Source organism: Pan paniscus, chromosome 13, assembly GCF_029289425.2.
Source record: "Pan paniscus chromosome 13, NHGRI_mPanPan1-v2.0_pri, whole genome shotgun sequence".
Taxonomy (NCBI): domain Eukaryota; kingdom Metazoa; phylum Chordata; class Mammalia; order Primates; family Hominidae; genus Pan; species Pan paniscus.
In genome coordinates this window covers 89,269,084-89,295,539 of record NC_073262.2, presented here as the reverse complement: position 1 = coordinate 89,295,539, position 26,456 = coordinate 89,269,084, and the positions used below count along the sequence as shown (strand labels likewise).

The 26,456-nt window shown below is 36.0% G+C and overlaps 1 protein-coding gene across 2 annotated transcripts in view; it reads right to left on the bottom strand.

Annotated features, from left to right (window-relative positions):
• The window catches only part of ITGAV (integrin subunit alpha V), a 107,202-nt gene that overhangs the window by 63,900 nt on the left and 16,846 nt on the right, over positions 1–26,456 (bottom strand). For both annotated transcript variants that reach the window (XM_034954624.3, XM_003823516.6), the window contains exon 2: positions 15,339–15,469. In XM_034954624.3, coding sequence (XP_034810515.1) covers positions 15,339–15,469 — 131 coding nt within the window. The remainder of the gene's footprint in view (positions 1–15,338; positions 15,470–26,456) is intronic.

The window sequence follows — 26,456 nt, the reverse complement described above, 5'->3', positions numbered from 1 at the left end:
AGATTAGCTCTGTTCACCCAGATAAATAAAAAAGAAAAAAAGAGTATCTCACACAATAAAATAATTTTATTTAATTATCGAAATAAAGTATTTAAATAACTTAAATCTTAAATATTATTTTATTTCATAATCTTTAAATCTCTTTCTCTAATAAAGTTGAGAAGAAATTGCTCTGTATTATATAAATTAACATAAGGCTCTATGCTATCACTTTAAAAAATACAGAGGAAAACTTTGCTAGAGAAACTTGAAGTTAATAAGCAAGTAAATCACTAGAGACTTGAAAATTTCACATTTATTTTGCCAGGTTTGGAAACTTGTCATGTGCATTTTATCAAACTCCCATGACTGCATGCTTGAGGACAGAAGCAAATGAGAAAAACGGATTGTCGTAGCTTTCGACTCTACTCCTTATTAGCAGCCAACTCTTTTCCCCGGTGTTTCCAAAGGCATTGTCAACACATTTGGCACTCAACTTGCTGGACAATTATGGGCAGTGCTTATTTTTAAGATACAATTACCTTCTTACCCTAAGCAAAATGTTTTCTTTCTTCTTTTCATGCCAAAAGAATATCCCTTGGAACAAGATTATGTCACCTTTTTGTGAAACGGCCAAAGTGAACAAGAATGCTAAATCATTAGAAAAGCAAGAGAGTAAACTTCCATTTTGAAGCTAAATGTGGTTTTAGTCACTTGGTTCCTATTTATCACTATGACTTTTATGAATAATGAAATAATTCAGGTCCTTAACTTACTTTTTGCTAAAAAAACAAACAAAAAAAGAAAGAAAAAATGTCTATCAAAACAATACCACCCTGCATTCATAGACAATTCACAGACTTTCTTAAGCAGCTTTTTACTTCAAACATCACTTGTTTAGTTGTACTTCCTATAACAAATTTGCTTAAAAAAAAAATCCAATAAAGCATGCTTATTTATTAGGTAAAAATGGACAGGTTAGTGGAAGAAATATCTTAGATTATCCATTAATTTATTTAAATAAATCATAAATCATGGGTATCTCCTATGTCTATATGATAGTAATATAGCATTAAATGAGACAGATAAGTCCTTGCTTTTCAAGGAGAAAAGTAATATATAATTATATAAAATATTTTCAGAGAGCAATAAATACTATAAGGGAAATTTGAGAGAAAATGATTTGGAGGTCAGACAACTACTGTTATCATGCATTTATTTGTAACCCAATGCTATTTTGAAATAAGGTATATCATTGACTCAGAGCTGCAAATATTCAGATATTAGCATGCCTAAAATCTGAATGTGTACAATAGTCAACAGTGATATATTTATAATGGTGACACTTTTAGTATTTTTAGTAGTACATAAATAGTACATTTTAACGTCAAAGGCACCTGTACATTCACAGTCAACTGATTTTTGACAAAGATGCCAAGCAAATTCAGTGGCAAAGAAATAGTCTTTTCAACAAATGATGCTGGGACAACTAGATACCCATATGCAAAAAAAATAATTTGGAACCATACCTCAAACTGTACCAGAAAATTAACTCAAAATAGATCACAGAAATTTTTACATGTAAGAGCTAAAACTATAAAACTCTTAAAAGAAAACAAGGAAATAAATCTTCATGAACTTGGGTTAGGCAATGATTTAGAAAACCAAAAGCAAAATGATAAAAGAGTAGATATATTAGCCAATTAAAATTAAAAACTTTTGTGCTTCAAAAACACCATTTAAAAAGTGGAAAGACAACCCTCAAAACTGGGGAAATTACTTGCTTATCAAATACTGGATTAAAAACTTGTATCCTAAATAATATGAAAAAAAAAAACCAAAAAACTCCTACAACTCAGTAAGACAAACAACCAAATGAAAAATGAGCAAAGAATTTGAATAGATGTTTCTCCAAAGAAGAAATAACAGCCAGTAAGCACAAGAAAAGATGTTCAACATTATTCATCATCAGGTAAATGCAAATCAAAACCACAATAAAATATGGCTTCGCACTCATTAGGATGGTTATTATAATATAAAAAAGACAGAATATGGGTGTCCACAAGGACACGGAGACACTGAAACCCTCATACATTACTAATAGAAATGTAAAATGGTACAGCCACTTTTGAAAATAGTTTGAGTTTTTAAAAAAGGTAAATATAGATTACCATATGACACAGCAATTCCACTCCTAGACATCTATGCAAGAGAAAGGAAAACATATGTCCACACAAAGATTTGCACATGAATGTTCATAGTAGCATTATTCATAATAGCCAAGAAGCAGAAAACACTCAAATGTGCATCTACTGGTATAAACAAAATGTTTATTCATTCAGTTGAATACTGTTAGGCAATAAAAACGGAATGTGGCACTGATACATGCTACAATAGGAATGACTATATATCATATAATTCCGTTTATATAAAATATCCAAAACCAAAAATATGTAGACACAGAAAGTAAATTAATAGCTGTTTAGGGCTGGAGGTACAAATGGGGAGAGACTGATGTTGGACACATTTCTTTTTAGGGTAAATGGAGATGTTCTGGAATTAGACTGTAGTAATAGTTACAAAACTCTATAAATATAGTAAAAATTCATTGAATTGTACACTTAAAACAGGTCAATGTTATGGTAAATTATATCTCAATAAAACTGTTTTTAAAAAGGACAAATTTGTCAGGAGAAAAAGTAGCTGTAACATTGAACAGAAATGTATATATATATATATATAAAATGACTTTTTCAAAATTAATTAAAAATAGATGTGTCAGAAGAGTAATAGACCAAGAATAAAAATGAATAATATAATAGATCGAGAATGAAAACGGATAATAGAAAACAAAATTTAAAAACTCAGAAAGAGCTAATAAGCGTATGAAAAAAGACTCAAGCTTACCAGAAATGACAGAAATGTAAATTAAAACAAGATATATGTTTCACCTGTCAGGCAAAGGAAGATAGTATCAAATTTCGTTCAAAGATTGCTTGTGTCAGTATTTTCCTATTTGGCAAATATGTATCAGAAATCTTGAAACACACATTCCTATGACTTCTAAATGTAATTTTTAAAAATTAACTAAAAAAACTTTTTGTAATATGAACTAAGAATAATAAGCATGTCAAACAGAATGTCCAACAGAATAGGAGACAGAGTAAATTATAACTTTATGTATCTTGTATATTTACACACAGACCCACACACACAGAGAATATACACATGCCATAAGGTACATGCACAAATACACACAAAAGTATATCCTATGGCCCTTGGTTTCCTGAGTGGTGAGATTTAAGTAGGTCTGGTTTTCTCATATTTTCATCAATGGACATGCATTATTTATAAAATGTTTTAAAGGTTTTTTAAAAAGTAGTGTGGATAAATATCCTTCAATCCTCATATACAAAAGCTTAGTTTGAAGCTCCCACATCCCCTCTTAATTAACTTTGTTTACATTTTCATCTCTTACATGTAAAGGAGTTTTAGTTCATAAAATTCAAGAAAAAATTTTAATCACACAAGCTCTTCTTTCTTTAAGCATTAGCGTTCCTAGGAACCTCTTCCTTCTTTTTTTAAGCATTGACCTTCCTAGGAACCTCTATTCTATGTTATAGAATTAAACTATTAGAGTAGAATACTGCATAAAATAACTAATTAAAAAATAAAAATTCTAGATACTCCTGAAGACTAAACTGGTGGTTAATGATTTCGTTGACTTAGTAAGGAAATACAGTTTGTTAATTTATTTAAGAAACTCTGACAAATAATAAGTAGTGGTAAGATATTAGAACTAGTACTATTAATGAAAGGACAATTTGCTTTATAAACTTCCAAGGTGTCTTCAAATGTCTCTTGAAACTTACCTGTATTGACTTAAAATGGCCAAGAGACCAAGTTCCCTAAATCCAAAGTGTTTGAAAAATAAATCATTTATATATACAAAAGTAAGTTCTGCAACCATAATCCATGGACATGCAAAAGTGTTATTAATTTATATAGAACTATCCAGAAACATCTTTTACATAAAATAAGATACAGCTGTTTCCCAAAAATAAACAAAAAGAGTCAGAAAAGCAGAACCAGAGGAAAACAGGAATGAAGCTCATTTCACTGGGATTGGTATTCATTGAGTTAGTTAGTTATTACTACCACAGCGAATAAAGAATCAAAATCTCCCTCTTCTTCCATGAGCAATTCCAGTGCTGCTGGAGTGCAGCACAAAGAATACAGGCCTTTTGAAAACACTCACTGCTTTATCAATGCTGGTTTGTTTCCTTCTAGTCATGAAAAGGAAATGATCCTGAAAGCATCTAACATTTTAAGACAAAACCTCTTTACTGGGGATTAAAAAAAAAAAAAAAAAAAAAAAAAGCCAATCCCATGTTAAGTCCTAAAGAATGGGCTGAGTCAGGTCAAAGTGAGCAGGGAAAGGAAGAGACTTTAAAAGAGCTTGTGAGTTTGGTTTCAGTAAAATACTGAAAACATTAAAATACTGACTAACTGTATGACTGTCAGTCAGTTAGTAGTAAAGGAATTAGACTAAAAGATTTCTAAAGTGCTTACCAGCTCTCTGTGTAACTCTGTAACAGGGGATAACAGATTATATCAGGAGAAACATATTTATTTTTAAAAAATCCTTAGTATAAATTTGTTTTGTATTAACAAGGGAAGGGAAACTACTTTTCTTTTTAACTTTTTAGTTTACAGGACAGTTGCAACTGTAGAAATACCTACACATAACTCTGGAAGACAGAAAATTCATCAATAGGAGGAAGTAAAACTTAAAGGAAGTTAGTTTAGGGTCTGCCTGAGTGTTTTAATTGCAACGAGATGGAAATTGTACTGCAGAAGCTAGAAAACAGCTAAATGTTTTATATTCTCTATTAAATACAAAGCCTAGTTATACCCAGAAAATACTCCACAGCATTTTTCTTGACCACAGAACTGGCATAGCCAAGGTTTGCTCTCAACCTACAGCCAGGCCCTTCTAGGAGCAAATGGCAAGCATTCCAGCAAGCTGTTCTGGGTAGGAAGAAGAGTAATCTGACCTCCGCCCTTCTGTATGACAGAAACGGTTAGTGGTAGGTGACATCCATTCACTGTATTTGGAATATAAAGGTAGGAGCTTCTCCTTTAAAAAAAAAAAAAAAAAAAAAAACTTAAACAGGTAGGTAAGCCTTCATTTCTAAGCAAAGAGACTTTCGTAGGGCAGTGATACATGGTCTCTTTTCTCAATGTACATTAGCAGTCTATCTTTTTGGGTGGAAAAAAAAACACATTACTAAGAAACATGGCCAAGGCTCAGTCTGTCAGTAGCATCTGCTTCCCTAGAAAAGGAAAACATGTTATAAGAAGAGGATTTTCTCAAATGTCACAATAACAGAAGTTAAAATGCAAATCAAGCTATAATCAATTTAAGAATATCCACAATTATCTTTATTTCTTTCCTTTTCCGTATTTATTTAGTTCCCTACAGTTCTAGTATGGGCACAACATAAACAATCCTTTCTTCACTGGTATAATGCTTTCTTGTTTACAAAGCATTGAAAGTAATGGCAAAAATCGCAATTACTTTTGCACCAACCTAATACCTTCATAGACATTACCTTTTTTAAAAAAAATCAGATATGGGATCTCATTATGTTGCCCAGGCTGGTCTCAAATTCCTGGACTCAAGCAATCCTCCTGCCTCTGCCTCCCGAAGTGCTGGGATTACAGGCATGAGCCACCAGGCCACCATGCCTGACTGACATTACCTCATTTGATCTACATGGCAACCCTGAGAGGTAGGTATTATGCTTATTTGACAGATGGGGAAATTGTGGATGGTGCTTGCCCAACATCACAGTTAATAAGTATCAGAGTCTGAATCTGAGCCTGCATCTTCTAAATCTAGTTTGCATTCTTTATAACCAAAGCTGCCAAGGGAAAAAGAACAAGAGAGACAGCAATGCCTACTTATATAAGCATGGTTCTTGCCTCAGCATAGCTTGCAGTATAACCAATATCAATTGTGGCTTACACCTGTACTCCTAGCACTTTGGGAGGCTGAGATGGGAGGATCACTTGAGGCCAGGAGTTTGAGACCAGCCTGGTCTAACATAGCAAGACCCCATCTCTCTTTTTTAAAGAAAAAAATAACAAATAATTTAAAAAGAAAATACATAAAAGGGCACTGTGGTAGGCAGAATAATATCCCTGAGATATTCAACTTCTAATTCCCAGAAACTGACACATAAATATGTGACCTTGTAAGGCAAAAAGGACTTTGCAGAAGTGATCAAATTAAGGACCTTGAAATAAGAGGTAAGTCTGGATTAGCCGGGTGGACTCATAATCACAAGGGTCGGGGGGCAGTAGGGTCAATGTTCGAGTAATGCAGCATGAGAACGACCCCGGTAGCTATTGCTGGCTTTGAAGATAAGGGAAGGAACCACAAGACAAAGAATGCCAATGGCTCTACAAGCTGGAAATGGAAAGGAAACAGTTTCTCACCTTGATTTAGCCCAGTGAATCCATTTTGGACATCTGACCTCCAGAACTAAAGATAACAGATGTGCTATCTTTGGTAACTTATGACAACAGCAACAGGAAACGAATGCGGCCATGAAGGCAAAACAGATAACAGACTACATGAGCAGTCTAGGTTTGCTACATGAATAGTCTCAATATTGTTTTGCATCACAATCTATTATAGTTTGGAATAACTTTACTACTGAAAATACATAGATCATTAATCCCTAAACTAAATCATCCACTTGTGAGTTTTCTACCTATCAATCATCTTAGACTAAAACAAAGAAATCATACCCAAAATAACTGTTTCATTTTCACTAATTCCACAACATATCAAAGTTCACATTATTCTTTCAATTTAGGGGAAAAAAACTATTCCATCATTATGCAGACCTTGCTTAAAATCTATAAATTATGAAGAGTCACTGGATGAAAAGGTTTACAAATCCAAGAGGGCAACTGCTATTTCAAAAGCAAGTTGTAATATTTCAATCATTGCATAAACATATAAAATAAGAAACTTTTTAAAACATCTTAGTTGTGGCTTTGTTTACACATTCTATCAAGCAAATCTGGGGGAAAAAGAAAAATAAAGATGACAAGCCAGAGTCAAGATCTTGAAAGAAAATTAACAGGGCAGCACATTTTGGAGATAACTTTTGCAAATCTAAATTTTGGACTAAGGTTTCCTTTTACTCCTGAAGGCTCACTAAAGCATAAATATTATTCAAAAATCAAAGCAGCGAGTAACTTTTCTATCCTGGATTGTACCTTCTACTAAATTAAACTTTGTATCATGAAACTCCACATTTTTTAAAGTCGTGTCTATAATATTTTGAATATATGTATATGATAATATTCATTATTTCATGTAACTTCTATCATTTTACCAAAAAAGTGACTAGGAAAATTAATAAAATGGGTACTGAAAGTATTAGTTCATCTGCAATGTTCATGTGAAATCTACAAGGAACCAGGAGTCCCTATGGGGCTCTAGATCCTTCTATCTCTAATATAATACTCTATATGCATTAAGATTTAATGGTAAATTTATTTGGCTAGACCTTTAGAGTATGTTTTTAAAAACTCATTTATATCTTTCCTCAGCTACTTCCAGTTTTATTCCTCATCATGCCCTCAACACCATAACCCCACCACCACACACGTATAACCCTTATGCCCACATACATATATATATATGTAGGGCACATGGAATTACTTGATTATCAGTCCCTAACTTCTTTTACTAAGCATACACATACTGTTTTCTCAAGCTAGAACCCTCTTCGACATCTAAGGAATTTCATCTCATTTTTCATTAGCTAGCTCAAATGTCACCAACTAATCTAGGAAGCCTTCTTCAAAGTCCCCAGGCAAAGTTAGATACTTTCCAGTTATGCCTCCTTTATTTTGGTATGAATCTATTTATGTCTACTTTTCAGAATTACAGTAAAATAACTTTTAGACTGATCTCTCAAATATATTTTTGAAAGCCTCTCTCTTACCCCCAACTCAAACCACCAAAATCATGTTACAGGATAGGAAAGCACATCTAAAGTGTCCATCTGTCTTCTTTAAAAGCTAAGAAAGTTGTGTTATGATACCTTAAAAGCAAAATCCAGATTTTCTTAATTAGCTACTAGTGTATGTCTTAATGCATGTGACAAGCAACAGTTAAATGGCCTTTTAATAAATGATATACTATCTAATATCCAGGGACCTCACTGGTAAACACAAAGTAAAATTAGTTCATGAATTACTAATTAGCCCAACAGATAAAAAGGGTTATTTGCAAAGGATGTTTCCTTCCTATTACCCTGTTTTCCAGTCAAAAGGAGAAAAAGGCACCCTTTTAATCCTATACCTTTTAGTTCCCTCTACAAGCTCATAATCTTCTTAGTTGTGTAAGATAAGACAGGCTTTCCAGGTCTTTCACAGATATGAGACTTAGACTCACCCAAACAGACACTACTATAAAAGTTTTAAATCTCTAGAAAATGATGCAAAGAGGCATGATGGATAAGAAATTATTCTCATGGTGTTACTCCACATTCAGCAATAGCAGTTCCAGCAACAATAAAATCCACTAGTTGTTCTTTTGTTAGCTTCTCTTGGTTCCTGCTTATTTTTTCAGATAACTGTTAAGTTACCAACATCCTTCCAATAAATTCTTGTTCTGTTAAATTTAGCTAGAGTCTATTTCTATTACTTTTCATGAAGAGCCCAAAACTTGCATGGAACATACACACAGGCAACCCACCATATGGAAGTGGAATAAATGGTGAGTGGAAATAAATGTGTTCCCTGCCTTTAGATAGCTTATAGTCTACTCAGGAAAACAAACATACTATAACATCAGTAAGAAAAAAAAAATCAACAAAAAATTCAGCTTAATAAAGAAAGAGAACTGTACTCAGTGCACTAAGACTACCAGTATGGCAGAACCTGACCTAAAAGGTGAATGGGAGAGGAAAGGACCATTTTACAAAATATTACTTAATGCCAAGCATTTATAGTATCCCCAAGCACTTTACTGTAAAATTTTTATTGTGATTCTAGAGCTAGCTGAGGTTTGTTCTTTTTTGTAGGAAGGAATATAGTTACTATTCTATTTTTTCAAAGGAGAAACAGACTATGCAGCAACCAGCCTAGAATATTTCATACAATTACAGACTTCAAATGTTGATGCAACAATCATCTGGGGCTTCCTAAGGCTCAACTAAACTTTCAAACTCACAAAACTATCAAAGGCCATATGAAGCACCAATCTATTTGCAAGGATATAGGACACAACCACAGCCTTCCAGCAGGACAGAACCAGACATACCTCTTTGGTGAGAATCCTTACATGAACTTTCCTATACAGCTGTCCACCCAGCTGTCGAGAGTACTTCTCTTTGCCCCGCCAGGTGACGGCTCAGATATGAAGAAACAAAACCTGGTAGACACAGGAGTCATTCTGGCTTCAAAGCCTCTTGCCCCCCAGAAATGATATCTTTTGCAACAACTCCATAGCCATAGCTTCCAGAGTCGCCACAAAACACATGCCAGTTTTAAGTCACTATACTCAAGGAACCCCAAAGCTATGACATCCCTATCAGGTACTTAGTCTATTTATAGTTTCTCCCAATCCAAATGCAACTTAACGTCAGGGGCCATTTTTAGCATAAGCAATGATACCTAGTCACTTAGTCACTCAGATACTCAGTAAGTCAGACTAGAAACTTAAAGGAAGACCAAACTGGCATGCAGAATAGAAAGTGGTTTTAATAACCATTTTCCAGCAGATGATTATTGATAATATTCCATTTTAATATCCCTATATGTGTTATTCAGTTTAGTTCCCATTATGCTATAGTAACAAGCATCCCCCAAATCTGAAGTAGTTAAAAAGAACAATAGTTTTTTTTTGTCCACACACATATGAGTAAGAGTCTAAGCTTTATGTCTTCCTTACCACAGGCCTCAGGTTGACAGAAGTTCTACCATTTCAACTATCACTACTCCCTGTGACATCTGGGAGGGGGCAGAATAATGCCCCAGCTCTTAAACCCTGCCACCCAGAAATGACACAATTCTCCTTATGTTTTATGGGCCAGAAAAAGTCACATGGGCATACCAAAGGTCTTCCCAGAAGTTTAAAAAAATGTGAATAACGACAAAGTGTTGTAATATCTCCCACATCATATAATTACAGCTAATTTTCTTGAGACTATTTCATAAACTAAATTATTTCCCAAATATTAAAAACATGAGGACAGGGCACTTTTAAGCACTAAAATCTGTTCTGGGCTCAGAAACACAATAAAGTAAATAAACTAACCAATTTATACTCTTCATGATCACCCCTGGAATGTATTATACAATGTAGAATGGCAGGTAATTTTCCCAAGGTAATGTTAGAAAAAATGACAGAGGCTAGATTTGAGCCCATGTCTGTCTAACTACAAGGCCTATTCCTTTTCATGACACCATGAGGTTTAAAAAATAATGGAGTGATGAAAAAGAGTCAAAGAGGAAAGTCCACAATAGTATCAAGAAGTTTAGGAGGGATAAAAGGATGTGATCATTTCAAGCAGACAAAGAGCAGAAACTTTAAGGAGGGAATGGCCAATGGGGTGAATTGTAAAAGAGCAGTCCAAAAAGATGAGGAATCATAAGCATCCACTGAAGCTGGCAAATAGGCTGCTGTCAACAATCACAGTTAGAATCACTGCTGGGTTGGGTCGGTGCCACAACCCAACAGTGATTCTATTGGATTGAAGCATGACAAGTGATGAAGACACAATATGTATTCAAAAATCATGGATGTAAAGGAAAGAAGAGAGAAAGATGTGACTGACTAAGAAAAGATACATGTTCAAGGGAAAACAGTTTTTGATTAGTTTTTCAGGGAAAAAACTTTAAACACACTTCAAAGTTGGGGAAGAAAGGAAAAGGGAGAATGTAGCAGGGATACAGAAGCAAATGAAGGAATAGGGAGGGTCTCTAAGAAGGCAAAAGGGAGGAATAGCGACATGACACAGCTCATGTTTACTGAGCCATTTCAACATGCCAAACCCTGTCCTAAGCACTTTAGAAGTCTTCACCTATATGTAAATTAACTCATGCAATGTAATCCACACCCATGGAGCAGGTTGATGAGAATACTGCACTAGGGAGATGAGGGTAACCTAACAGTAACCCGTGCAACGTCAACAGCTGGTAACTGGCAGAACCAGGGTTTGAGCCCCAGGGAGGCTGCCTTCAGAAACCCCACATATCTGCTCAGCTTCTGTCTCCCTTGAGATAATAAAAAAGAGAGAAGACATTTGTATTGTAGGGATGCTTATATGTTTGGGCTAAGATGGGATGAAGAGTTCCTTGGGAGAGAGACATAAAGAAAGTTTAGCAGGATGCGATAAGCTATAAGCATTTCTTCCTTGAAACTCAATACCATATAGTTTAATGTGGCTATTTTAGATATACATTTTCTTGACTGGATTATTTAAATCTATGTTGTCCTCTTACATTCAAATAAACACCATTTGAATAAAAATACTAATGTAAAAAAATGAAATCTTAATTGTTTTTCCACTGGGGAGGTCTCAGAAGTTATACAAAAGGATTACAGAAATATCATAAACAGGGACAAAAGATATACATATACATAAGAATATATGTATTATACATATACATAAGAATATATTATACATATACATAAGAATATATGTATTATACATATAAATATATTTATATACATCTATGACCACTAAAGGACTTTAGTTATTTCCTTACTATACAAAAACCTCTTATCGTACATTCATCTCTTCAATTTATTCAGCACTAACTTGTGCTGGGCACCAGACAATGTTTAGGCCCTGGAGTTTCAGCAATGAACAAAGATAAAAAACCGTCCTCATGGAACTTACATTCTAATTGAGGGAAAGAGACATTCACTAAAAACAAATAAATAACATGTAACAATGTAAGTATTACTGGGAAAAATAGAGAAGAGGATGGAAGTACAAGGTGAGAAGGGGGAGTTGGAATTTTAAATAAGATGGTCATCACTGAGAAGATAATATCTGAGCAATTCTCAAAATGATGGTGAAGCAGATACTCAGTGGATATTTAGGGAAAGAATGTTCCAGGCAGGAAACACAGCCCAGGCAAGGGTGAGGTGGGAATGTGCCTACTGTTTATGAGGCACAGCACAGCACAGAGAATCAAAGGGAGGAAGCAGAGTGAGCTCATTGTTTTAATCCCCTGGTCATTTTGGGCTGGCTCCTGCCCTCTGAAAAAAGCCACAGATCCTGTCACGTGGCTCTCTACACCTAGTATTCTGTCTTCAGATTCTGGTAATCGCTGCCTTCAGGCCTAGAGGTCACATTTTAACTAGTGCTGATATACGATCAATCCCCAGGTACCTGCACAGTCCTCTGTAAATAGTCAAATTACCCCAATTTAAGTGTACCATCTCGTTCCTGGCAGTGCCCTAATTCAGAAATCTAGGGCAATAGTCCAGGTGGGAGACAGTGGTGGCTTGGACCAGGATATTAGCAGTGGACTGATAAGAAGCAGTTAAATTTTGACCTACTGACAGATTCAATGTCAAACATAGCTCCAGATTCTGGCCTAAACACTGAAAGGATGGAGTGCCATAAACTGAGATTCATTTTTTAAAAATCACAAATTAACAGAAAATATGTGCAAATATACTAAAAGTAGCTCACAGGAAAAGGGATACTGAAGGCTTACAAACAAATATGAAGACACTCAGTCTTACTGTTAATTAAAGAAATGCAAATTAACATAACAGATACTATCTCCTCCTATAAAACTGACAAAGATTTAAAAATATGCTAATAAATGAGGTTGCTATGGGTTTCAAAACATAACTGGAGGGGTGTAAACTTCTGTGAGGGAAAGTATATAATACCTAACAAAACTTTAAATATACATACATTTTGATCCAAAAATCTCCTTTATCATACAGATATATTCACATATTTGTACAAATACTTGTGTATAACATTTTCACTACAGCAGTGTTCATAATAAAAGACTGGAAATAACCAAAGTATCCACTAGTAGAAAATATAATTTAAGCAAATTAAGTACACATATACAATAGAATAGTATCAGTGATTTACAAAAAAATGAGGTAAATTCATATGCCGATAAGGAAATATCTACAAGAGATTTCTATTGTTAGAACGGTGCAGGGAGGCATCAGATTTTTGAGTTGCCTTTTTTTCAAGGATGCATACATATATAGAAGCAAGAAAATTCTAGAAGGATAAAAGAAATTGTTAAGAGTAATTGCCTCATGCTGGGCACAGTGGGCCAAACCTGTAGTCTCAGGACCTCAGGAGACTGAGGGGGGCAGACTGCTTGAGCCCAGATGTTTTGAGACCAGCCTGGTCAATATGGCAAAACCCCATCTCTTTAAAAAAAAAAAGTACATAAAAACTAGCCGGGCTGGTGGCACACCTCTGTAGTCCCAACTCCTCGTGGGGCTAAGGTGGGAAGATCACTTGAGCCTGGGAGGTGGAGGCTGCAATGAGCCATGATCACATCACTGCACTCCAGCCCGAGTGACAGAGCGAGACCCTATCTCAAAAAGAAAGAAAAAAAAAAAAAAGTGATTGCTTCTGAGAAGACTGATGTGAGTTGTATGTTTCATTGTACACCCTTTGAGACTGTTTAAAATTTGTTTTACCATGTGCAAATATTATTTTCAATAAACAAAAAATTATCTGAAGCAATAAATTATCTTGCAATACACAAAAACCTACAGTGTTAAGTACAGAAACATCTGAAGAGTTCGACCTATCAAAATCTAAACTGTGGTTTCCTTTTATTAGTTCTCATATTTTGTTAGACAATAAATGCCCTAAAACTATCATATTCTGAGTCACAGGTATTTCTCCATTTATGGTAAAATTGGGCCTTTTTACAAACTCTTGGAGTTTTCCAAGTATTAGCCATATATGGAAAAATACAACAACAGAGTTTAATGTAGATAATTTCAAATGGAAAAAAAAAAACCCTGAAAACATGTGCATGTGATCTGGTTCCCATTAACAGCTGGCTTAATGACTAACAACCATTTTGGCACTGATCACAATGTCAAATGGAACAGTCCGCATCACGATTCCTGTTTCACTGATATATTTCCCAGAATCAATATATTTTAGTACTGGCAGGAAATAACAATATGGAAAAAAGGATTAATTTTGTGCAGGTTTATCTTAAAGCACTCTGTCAAAGCCAGCAAATCAGAATCAATAAAAAATTTTGTAAGACTATCATACTAGAAGAATGTCACACTATTTCCTTAAGGATTATCTAAGATTTCACAAATATATATAAATATACCAATATAAATGTGTACAGAATTCTGCATATTTTATTTCACTGGCAAAAATGTAAAACTTATTTCTCATCTTACACATGCTATTTTTCTCCTTGCTACCACAATCCTGACACTGAAAATTATCCCTAAAATTCTCCTGTTACCAGAACCATAATACATAATTTTCCCAACAAAGTCTTGATAAGTGTTTACGTCACCTAAGTCTACCTGAATGCAAAAGATTCCTCCACTGCTTTTTTTTTTTTTTTAAGATGGAGTCTCCCTCTGTCACCCAGGCTAGAGTGCAGTGGCGCAATCTCAGCTCACTGCAACCTCCACCTCCCAGGTTCAAGAGATTCTCCTGCCTCAGCCTCCTAAGTAGCTGGGATTACAGATGTGTGCCACCACACCCAGCAAATTTTTGTATTTTTAGTAGAGATAGGGTTTCACCATGTTGGTCAGGCTGGTCCGGAACTCCTGACCTCGTGATCTGCCCACCTCAGCCTCCCAAAGTGCTGGGATTACAGGCGTGAGCCACTATGCCCAGCCTCCTCAACTGCTTTTTATAGCACAGCCCAAGGCTTGGATATATTCATGATCAGAGATTTGACCTTCTATAATAGTGAGTCATGCTTCAATTTGGTTGACAGAGAAGCAGCAGAATGCCTTTCTGTGCCTATGAGCTCCCTATTCTCAGAAAAGGTACAAAAACATCCTAACAGGTTTACCCCAAATTTCTGTGGGTTGATATTATCAGTTTACGGCAGAAGACATCTGAACCAATGGAAACACAACGTACTTTTAATACTTTCATCTACCACAAAAATTGTAGGAAAAAATCATATAATAAATCGTTTGTCTTTATATAATTTTCCCTGTGAAGCTGAGGTGCTTATCTATATAATTGTATTAAATGGCTACATTTAAACTAAACCAATTGCAAAAAAAAAATCAAATGAAATCAATGAAAAGAAAATTGTGCATCAAAATTTACCTGTTGCATCAAATTCAATTGGCTGGCACCGGCGGGTAGAAGACCAGTCACATTTGAGGACCTGCCCTCCTTCCACAATCCCAGGCTGGGTGGTGTTTGCTTTGGGAGCTCCCACGAGAAGAAACATCCGGCTAAAATACAAAAGGGGCAGACCAAAGTTTAAATGAAACAAAGTGTAAGCAATATCTTCTGATTTATGAGGAGCAATCATTCTCTTGATATTATCTATAAATATTTTTTAAAACCATTTGCTATTCACTGAGGGCATAATCTTCATTATTCATTTGGTACTCTCTTGCATGCATACATTATTTGATATAGTTTATTTTTCCTGATAACTTTATAAGGCAAGTTCAGGGTTACATTCATTTAGGAATTTATGCAGGTCAATCATACACTTTAAATATGTACAGTTTATTGTATGTCACATATCTCAGTAAAGCTCTTAAAAATGTATGCTGCCTAGAGGCAGGAAAGTTTTGTTTTGGTGTTCTGGTGTGTGTGTGTGTGCATGTGTGTGTGTGAGAGAATTACTATGCATTTTCTATATTCTGAATGTTGAGCAAAAAAAAAAAATTTTCTAAGTAAATTATTCCAAAGTATAATTATATTATTATTTTCCCATTTAGAAAAATTATCTTGCATTAGAAATATTGCTGTAATTTTTATTTTATTCTATTTTTTTTTTTAAGAGACAGGGTTTTGCTTTGTCACCCAGGCTGGAGTGCAGTGGTACAATCATAACTCACTGCAACCTCCAACTCCTGGCTCAAGCGATCCTCCTACCTCAGCCTCCTGAGTAGGTAGAACTATAGGCATATGCCACCATGCTCAGCTAATTTTTTTTTAAATTTTCTGTAGGGGTGGGGTCTCACCACATTGCCTAGGCTTAATTTTTTTAATAGTTGACTATTTAATAAAAAATTTCTTATCACAAGATTAATCTAATCAATTCTTGGTCAAAGATTAGGACCACTATTCAATTTCTTTGTCATTAAGGTAAAATAAACCAAAGACACAATAATCAGGAGTAAAATTTTTAATTCTAAAGAGATGTTTTCTTTTGTTGTTTTCTATTCATTCATAAAAGATATAAAGTGAGTGTTTCCTCTACATAAAGCAAGGTCCTAAGTGCTAGAGATAACAGATGAATAAAACAACCTTGGTTTCTGCCTTTTTTTTTTTTTTTTTTTTTGAGACAGAGTCTTGCTCTTGCCACCCAGGCTAGAATGCAATGGCATGATCTTGGCTCACTGTATCCTCCACCTCCCCGGTTCAAGCGATTCTCCTGCCTCAGTCTCCTGAGTAACTGTGATTATAGCCGCCCACCACCATGCCTGGCTAATTTTTGTATTTTTAGTAGAGACAGGGTTTCACCATGTTGGTCAGGCTGGTCTCTAACTCCTGACCTCAGGTGATCTGCCTGCCTTGGCCTCCCAAAGTGCTGGGATTACAGGCGTGAGCCACTGTGCTTGGCTGATTCCTGCTCTTAATGGAGGAATTTAGCTTACATTCCCTTAGAGGCAAGAAACTAGCCAATAAATAAATTACTATTACAAGTCCTACCAAGTAAGCAAACAATTAGCTGAGAGAGATTTTTGGGAATAGGGAGAGGAGACCTTCTTTAGACAGAGCAGTTATCTCTAAGGATGAGAGGGGAAAGATTTCCTCTAGGTAAAGGAAAGTCTCTCTAAGGAAATCATCTTTAAAGAATGGGGAAGAAAGTTCTCTTTTAGATAAAGTAGACAGAGAAGTTATTTCTAAGGAACTCACCACAACATTAAGATGTACAGGATCAGAAGGAGGGTGCCTAGGAGCATTTGTGTATTGAGGATGGAGGGGAGTGGGGGGTGGGGATGAGGGAAGTGGAATGAAGAGATGGAGGGAATATGTGAGGCAGAGGTAGAAAGACCCTGGCAAGAAAGAATTGAATCTCCAGGAGCTACAAAGAAAGGTATGGCTGAAGGAGGGGGCAAGCCGGGAGTGGCACAAGATAAGGTCAAGGAACCTGGCAATAACTAAGTCAAACAGGGCCTTTTGGCCATGGTTAAACTTTGTATTTTATCCCAAGGTTCATTTGAAGCCACTGAGTTTTTTAAGGAGAAGAATGAAATCATCTACTAAAGAAAACTAAATGTTATGCCCTATGGGGAAAGCATTAAGGGAGAGGGAGAAAAAAATGGAACAAGGAAAGCAAAGGACTGGCCGCAGCTCAGGGAGCAGGTGAGTGTGATCTGCAGTAAGAGGGTGGGTGGAAAGATAGGTGACAGATGGAAAAAAACATCTGGAGTACAACAGCAATCGCTGGAGGCCTGAATATGAGAGAAAAGACATTCAAGAATGCCACCTAGATTTCCTTCTTGAGTGCATTGATGGGAGAAAAGCCTAGAGAGCAGAGAAGCAGAAGGCAGATTAAGTACTTACAGGAGTTCAAGACTAGCCTAGGCAACATAGTAAGACCCCCATCTCTACAAAGAATAAAACAATTCACTGGGTGTGGTGGCATGCGCCTGTGGTCCCGACTTTGGGAGTGGAGCTGGGGTCCTGAGACAGGAGGATGGCTTGAGCCCAGGAGGTTGAGGCTGCAGTGAGCTGTGATTACAAGTGCTACAAAGTAAGCAAACAGCCTGGGTGAAACAATGAGTCCCTGTCTCAAGAAATAAAATAAAATTAGTATTTACACAAAAACCATGAATTCAATTATTAATATGTTTGTTTGAGATATCTGTGAGTCATCCAGTTGTAGTCTGAAGCCCTGCCTGAGACAGTATGCTGTATCAGAACACAGTTGGGGTTATTCAGCCAGGGGAAGCGTCGAAAGAAGAGGGGCAATGAGTGAGTTCTCAGGGACAACAACATTTAGGAGTCAAGAAGAGAAAGAAGATAAAGTAAAAAAGATTTTTGTCTTTAATCTCAAGAAACTGATTGAAATATAGGAGGAAATAAAGCAGGATACAGGCAGACAAAAACAGTCCTAAAATGCTATCACCATAATCATTTTGTTTCATTAAATACTAAGTCACTTAAATTATTCTGGCAAAGGAAACATTTACAATTGCTTTTCACCTTTTTGTGAAATTAGAACGAATGTACATCTTAAATATGGAATGCATTCACTTGAACTTTTAAAATCAATTTCTTATTCTGGGTAGTAGCTGCCAAATCTCATCTACAGTAGACAAAAGCTGGCTGTACGAATTGCAGGGTTACAAAGAATCCTGCTTTCTGACACTTATCTTAAAAATCCACAAATTCAAAATAAAGACGTAACTCCCAACCAAACCACGCCCTGTTTAATAGAGCTTCATGCAGTCATATTTGGCATCAGTAAAACACCAATGTTGGCTCTCTCCCATCACGGCAAAATGATTCTGGATAGAAAATGAACTTAGTTTTCATTCAGCAAAAGTCTTTCATAAGAAAAAAAGAGGTTGGGCACAGTGGCTCATGCCTGTAATCCCAACACTTTGGGCGGCTGAGGCAGACAGATCACTTGAGGTCAGGAGTTTGAGACCAACATGGCAAAACCCCATCTCTACTAAAAATATAAAAATTAGCCAGGCGTGGTGGCATGAGCCTGTAATCCCAGCTACTCGGGAGGCTGAGGCAGGAGAATCACTTGAACCTGGGAGGTGGAGATTGCAGTGAGCCAAGATTGCGCCACTGCAGTCCAGCCTGGGCAACAGAGGAAAACTCTGTCTCAAAAAAAAAAAAAAAAAAAAAAAATGCTATGAGTAAGAGAGTCCCCACCTCCCATAACTAAGAGAGCAGCTCGTCATCAAAACCCCATCGGTTCTTTTTCTAGAGCAGAGTTGGTTAACACAGTGAAACTCTGTGTGTGTGTGTGTGTGTGTGTGTATAAATTATAATATGTAAATTTATTACATATACAATTTTTTTTCTACAGGTCTAAAATTTGACCCCAAAATCACACAACTACCTCTTTTCATCAGAATTAAATGATTTTTGAGTGCATACTAGAACAAAAGAACAGTTCAGGTAAGTTTGCTTTTGAGGGTCAATATCTTGAATAGTGCTTGCTTGGGACATTGCCACAGTAGCCCTAATGAGAGTAATACAAGCACAGGTATGTACACGTTCTTAGTGTTGTAGATCATACCAGGTTCTACATCAGGATAGGAGAACTGGTTCTCAAGCTTTGCCTGGAAACCTACAAGCAAAAATCACTTCTGGGTTGTCTTCAAATAGTAGCTCACAGCAGTGGTCCCCAACCTTTCCTTCCCTGGACACAGAGGGGGATGCTTTCCGGATGAAACTGTCCAACTCGGATCATCAGGCATTAGGTTCTCATAAGAAGCATGTAACCTAGATCCCTTGCATGCACACTTCACAGCAGGGTTCACACAATACGGTTTGCTCCTATGAGAATCTAATGCCACCACTGATCTGACAGGAGGCAGAGCTCAGGTGGTAATGCTCACTCTCCTGCTGCTCACTTCCTGATGTGCAGCATGGTCCCTAACAGGCTATGGACTGGTACTGGTCCATGGCCCGAGGGTTGGGGACCCCGTCTTACAATATATTGTATAACTTTTTGGTCAAAACTATTCTGCCTACCTTATGATAAATTGCTTCTTTGAATGTAGGGTACTCTAATTCATCTTTTGCACCTGCCACATTATAAGAACTCAAGAAAAGTTTAAATGGACAGTGGAGTAACAAAGTAAATTCAATAGCTATGTCTCAATCTTAAAGTAGCCATATATAAATAAGTCATTTCCACTACGTCTGAAACCCTCAAAAATGCAGAAAGCATCCTCTATTAAACATCCAATTATTTAAATTACCCTTAAAACAATTTCCTTGTGTAACATCTCTACTTAATTTTGGGTTTCAGATACTTTCTTTACTTGGCACTATAAGACAGAGAGCTCGGAAGTTATTAGGAGAAAGCCTTCAACAAAGACAGAGAAAAAGAGCCCAGTAGGAGCGTTCTCTGAATGAAAATACCACTCTATTGGCAGCACATAGCATGAGTTCCTTGAATAAGACCAGGAACAAGCCTGTTGCTTTTCATCAGGCTATCTGCACATTACAGGCATGAAATGATGGTAATCAGGTGTACAAATATGGATGTTCATTAAGTTTTCCTAAGCATACCTTCATGTGCAGACTTGCATACTGGTGAAATGCTACAGAAATGGCAGAATAATATAAAAGGAATGTGTCAATATCTACATGCTAAATTTGTGAGGGAAAAAAGCTGATGAATGAAGTTTTTCATCCAAAATGCCATCTCGATATTAAAGTTATCATTAAGATATTTAAGTTTTTTAAAGAGAACAATGAAGAGATAGAGAAAGTAAAATGACCTTAGACATATGTTAAAGTCTTACGAGGAAGTTGTGTAGTGAAAAAGAAATACTTGCATAGAAAACTGGGTACAAGGTGATAAAAGATGCTATATAAAAAAATTAAGGAATAAAAAGCAACACAGGCCAGGCACGGTGGCTCATGCCTGTAATCCTAGCACTTTGGGAGGCCAAGGCAGGAGGATCACTTAAGGTCAGGAGTTCAAAACCAGCCTGGCCAACATGGTGAAACCCCATCTCTACTAAAAATACAAAAGTTAGCCAGAAATTGCTTGAATCCAGGAGGCAAAGGTTGCAGCAAGCCAAGATTGTGCCACTGCACTCTAGCCTGGGCAACAGAGCAAGACTCCATCTCAAAAAAAAAAAAAAGCAACACATACTACAAAAAACAAAGTTAATAAAACACTCCATAAAAATAATTGTTACTTGAATTTCATCTAAGAATGACTAATGAAAGTGTACAACAGCTTAATTAGGGTAAGAGAACTGACAGACCAGAAAAAAAATGTTTGTGATCTAAGCAGCACTATCTAATGGAAACAGTTTGGAATTAAAATTTACAAACACTGCAAATCAATTGAAGGAGTAACTTTGAATCTCTGTTCCCTTCTATCGAATGGCAATAACAATGCTCACTGTAATTACTTTAAAAAGAAACTTTCTGAAGGTGATAATAAATAAATGCAAACTTAGAAAATCTGAAACACCACGAAAATACAAGATGATGGGATTTAATTATCATCTTTGCCCTGAAAACAATTGATGCCATTAATAAGTTATTCCCTAGAAGAGTAGAAAATGTAAAACTTAAATTCTGTCTTTAAAAGGGCTTTTCTTTCCTCAGTGTTTTCAAAGGGCCATTAATGGTCAAGTGATTAACTCAAATGAAGAAGAAAAAGAGAAAGAAGGGTAGAAAAGCCGGCTTAAACGTTTCTTATCAATGGTGGCGAGGTGGGGAGAATACACAGGGTGAGGCAAGGTTGACAAGAGTTTTCACTGATTAGCAGTGTAAATCTGAAGCTGAGTGACTTAATTTCCTATGCCCGCAGCTCTCTCCTGATAGACTCCATTTCCCTCCAAAAAGTATGTCCAAGAACATCATCAGAATCCCCATCCTCAACATTTTTTTTTTAATGACTGGAAACACTGCCATTAAATAACTCTCTGGGACTTCAAAATTAAGGTTTACATCCATGCCAAGAAGTGCTAAAATATAAAGGATTGAGTTTGGGAGAGAGGACAGAAAGATGGATGGAAAGGAAGAAAAGAGATAGAGGAAAGGAAAAAGAGAGGAAGGACAAGAGACAGAAAAAGAAAAAAGAGAGAGCGATATGGAGGGAGAGGTATCAGAGGAGGCAGTGAGAGGGAGACAGACAAGAGGCTCAGAGGAACCAATCAGGAAGATGGCCTTTGGATGCACTCCCTGTCCAAATTGTACTTGAAGGGCAGTTGATTCACGGAATGTGACCTTGACAACCAAGGAGGGGCAACCTGCCAAGCAATGACAAGTCCATTTTTCAAACCCTCCAAATAAACTAACTTGTTTGTCTGCTTTCAGCACTGACCTTTCTAAGATAAAGCATGTTTAATATATTTAGCTGACTCTGAGTTGACCAATGAGCCTTCACCAAAAGGAACTTCTGAAAAACTATCATACATGTATATAGAAATAAATGTGTATGAAATAGTACTGAATGTTATTTCAAAGCTACAATTCCAGTTTCAGATTTACTTTTCATTTTTTAAAAAATGCTTTTTTGAATCAAAAGAAAAACAAAAATGCCAGTCAACAACTACCGTAAAACAGAAGCAGTAACTACAATTTCCACATATTTTCCCTTGTCTTTCATAATGCTCTATGAAACATCATATGTCCTTAATCAGAAGTAATCAATATAGGATTTGCTTTCTAAATAACAAAATTATAGCCTAATTTTATGTCCCCTAATATACATGTATATTATTTATGATGAGAAAAATCAACCAAAATAATCAGAGCTACTCTGAAGTTTATAAAAAATGAGCTGGCATCATTTTGTAAAGTGTTGTGAAAAGGGTTAAAATGGTAAGAGTATAAATGATACATGAAGTTTTAAAAATACACACAGGTTGGGACAGATTGCAAGTGACCTTAATCCACGTTAAGCGGTTTGGACTTTCTTGCTGGCAACGGAAACTTTATTATGAAAATTTTTGCAACAGAATACAAGGATGAAAAAGGATGTTAAAGAAAGATAAAATGAATAGAAACAGACAAGATGTTCTGCACGTTTAAGAGCCAAATGATGGGCAGAGGGATGGGGGAGGACCTGAGTGCCACTGACTACGCTTGTCATAACTATACTGAAATAAGGAGTAGAAAGCAGAGATGGAATCAAGAAAACCTTAAAAAGGAAGAATTTCTAGGAGCTTCTGCCTGTTGACTAATCACTGACTGATATTAAGGTGGTGAAGTAGGAGAAACACAGAAAAATAGAACATGAGAGGGAGGAATATGAAAGTATTTCCAAGGTGACAGAGAAAATGATGCCACCATTAATAGAAACAGAGGTGCAACTAACATTTCTTGGTGAAGACTTTTTAGTCAAATTGAGTTAAGACAGGCTAGTCAACGAGAAATGATTCACAGGCCAGGCCACTGGAATATCAAGTCAGAGATCTACTTTTAGATTTAAGATACAGCCAGGGCAAGAGTTTTATTTAAAAGGCTTTCCAGATATTGCAAACATGAAGTTAGGACTGAGAACCATTGCAGGACCTTCTGCTTCTAAGGCATACACATCTACACATTGCCAACTGTAAGATAAGGCTCCATTAGCGTTTAATGGGGGGAAAGGCAAGAATCCAGTGTCATTCATTATAGCATTATTTTAAAATAAAGAAATACATAAAATGAGAACTGTATAACATATATTTGAAGAATGAATTTTAAAATTGTTCAGTTATTTTCTTTAAAAATTCAATATTTGAATTAAAAAAAGTGGGATTTGAATTTTACACCCTGTCTTCAGATCCTTCCCTTCCTTACCCTCTACTCACACCAACCTACTCAAATAACTAGACTGCAAACGGTTCTGCCTCCATTTCCTCCTCATCTGTAAGAATGAGTATATCTGCTTCCCCTTACTTCCCCCCGGTGGTGTGGGCTATAGAATGAAATGAGATATAAGTGCTTAGCAAATTATAAAATATGTTTACCAAAATAAGATGTCATCATTATAATTAAACATAGGATGTCATTTTTAATTTTTCCAATTAGTCTCCACAAGAAAAGTATGACTCTAATTATTAGCCTGCATACAATCTTTAAATTTTATGTAAGTTTTACAACATAGCATAAATAAATGCTTATAGAAAAAAAAACAGAATGCGAATGTTTTTTCATAATTTTGAAAATCACTATATTAGTGAATTTTTACTTTGAACCTGACTCATTTCTGGAGTGATTTTTTGAGGGGCCGCCTTAACATTTTGCTTAGTACTTTGTCCTTCCCTTTAATAAATATTGATTCATTAATTTTCACAACAAAACTATGAACTATGCAGATAATTCAATAATAATTTTCTATAAAGAGAAAAATTAGGCATAAAATAATTCTACAGCTTCCCCAAGGTATGTGGACACCAAAACTGGAAAAAGCTACAGGAGTGGACGTCACAACCACTGCTCCTCACAAATCCTTCTCCCCTCAGAAGAAAGGCGCTCTTGAATTGACAAATACTTTTTCATTATGTGGCTTTTTTTCTTTTAAAAGTTTGTGGTAATACCAAATAACAATAAATCCAACTGGTAATATTGGAAATGGCATCCCAAGTACCTTGGATTCCAATGCTTGTTAAATTTAAAGTGCCCTTCTAGAAAATTCAGCAAAATTTTACATAACTTTTTGTTAAATCTGAAAAGCTCAGTAAGTAAAAACCTGCGTTTATATACGTTTTGTTTAAAAAAAAAAAAGAAAAAAAACTCAAGGTTGGTTTCCATTTTTTAAGTTACCTATACCTAGAGCTCTGTAGTCTATTGGTAACAAAGTTGCTGATGAATATTTCAAAATATTATATGCAACCAAACCCAAGTTCAATTTTACTTTATCATTAAAGGTCTATGAGTGAAGTCATGTAAACCTGTGAGGTCATAACACATTCATTGATTATAATGACTGGCCAAAGATTAGTCACCCTGGTTTGTAATCAGCAGTAGCAAATATCATGAAGAGTTCAACATCACTGCATTTTTCATGGAAAAAAAAAAACCACTTAAAGTTTATCAGCCTCTCATTTATCTTACACTAAATTCAGAGCACTGCTGAAGAATTAACAGTAACATTGTAAAACACTGCCATCAACTTTATTTTGTTGTTGTTATTGTTTGTTGTTTTTGATTTTGTTTTTGTTTCTGAGACAGTCTCTCTCTATCACCCAGGCCACAGTGTGGTGGCACAATCTCCATTCACTGCAACCTCAACTTTCCAAGCAATCCTCTCATCTCAGCCTCCCGCAGAGCGAGGATTACAGGTGTGCACCACCATGCCCGGTTAATTTTTGTATTTTTTTGTAGTGACAGGGTTTCACCATGTTGCCCAGGTTGGTCTCAAATTCCTGAGCTCAGACAATCTGCCTGTCTTGGCCTCCCAAGGTGCTGGGATTACAGGTGTGAGCCACTGTGCCTGGCCTGAAGTATTTAAATGCTAATTTTTGACTGAAGACATATATTTTCAAAATCATTAGAATTTCTCTACAAATTATATCTCACATTGAATCCTTGGGAGCAACTAAAATGTTCTGTCTCATGAAGGTATACACTTGAAAGTATCTGGAAACAAAAATGTTTAAAGATAACGTTTGGTATTCACCCCTGTGGTTAAAAACAATAAATAGAAAGATAATGCTGACTAAAATGACTAAATGGAATGTGAAATTGGTAAATGTTGCCTAAATAATGATTATTTTTATCATGTTGGAAAATCTGTGCTCCAGGTCTCACAGAAAGCACTGTAACTGCTAACAACAAATAAAACTAAGCTTGCTACATAAAATAATGTCTCCACTAACAAAGTTTCCATTAACTGCATCCAATCTATGTATTGCTGCAAAGGTTGTTACCAAAATGAATGATACTCAGTAACATTCAGAAAAACACTAAGACTAAATTCTGCTGAGTGTCCTAACAGTCATAGAAAACCATTGAGACCACCCTCAAATTAGGCATGTGTGTAGTAGAAGATGGTCCTATCCCCGTACTAACCGTCAAAATTTTCCTCCACTTCACCCCGAAGGGATATCTTATACAGAAAATATGGAAACAAAAATATGTTGTTACAAGGTCTAAGCGTTTAGAAGGCACCCTAAGAACAGTTTCTCTCTTGAAAACAAGATTTAAACATCATTAAAAAAACTGTCAACATTCATTAAAACAGTACTCCTAACGCTAACATGGGGGTGGGGTGGTGAGAATGATGTCAGCATTCAGTAAAGTCGGAGACAATTTCTAACACAATAATGGCAATAACTGTTAGAAATCCTGACGGCCCTTGCAACGCGGAACGTTGGCAACTTGAAAACATAACTGAATTATTAAATACTGCAGTATTCAAATGACCTGCAGCGAGTGAAAACTCAGCAAACACCCTTGTTCCTTCTGAACAATGACCTAAATAGTGAATCACTATAAAAAGAACAGATGACACATTCAATTCATCTGTTCAACCTCAAATGTGCAAATGTCTGACAGTCCCAGAGATAAGACACAATGAATTCAATAGGACAGTATGGTCATTTTAAGTCATCA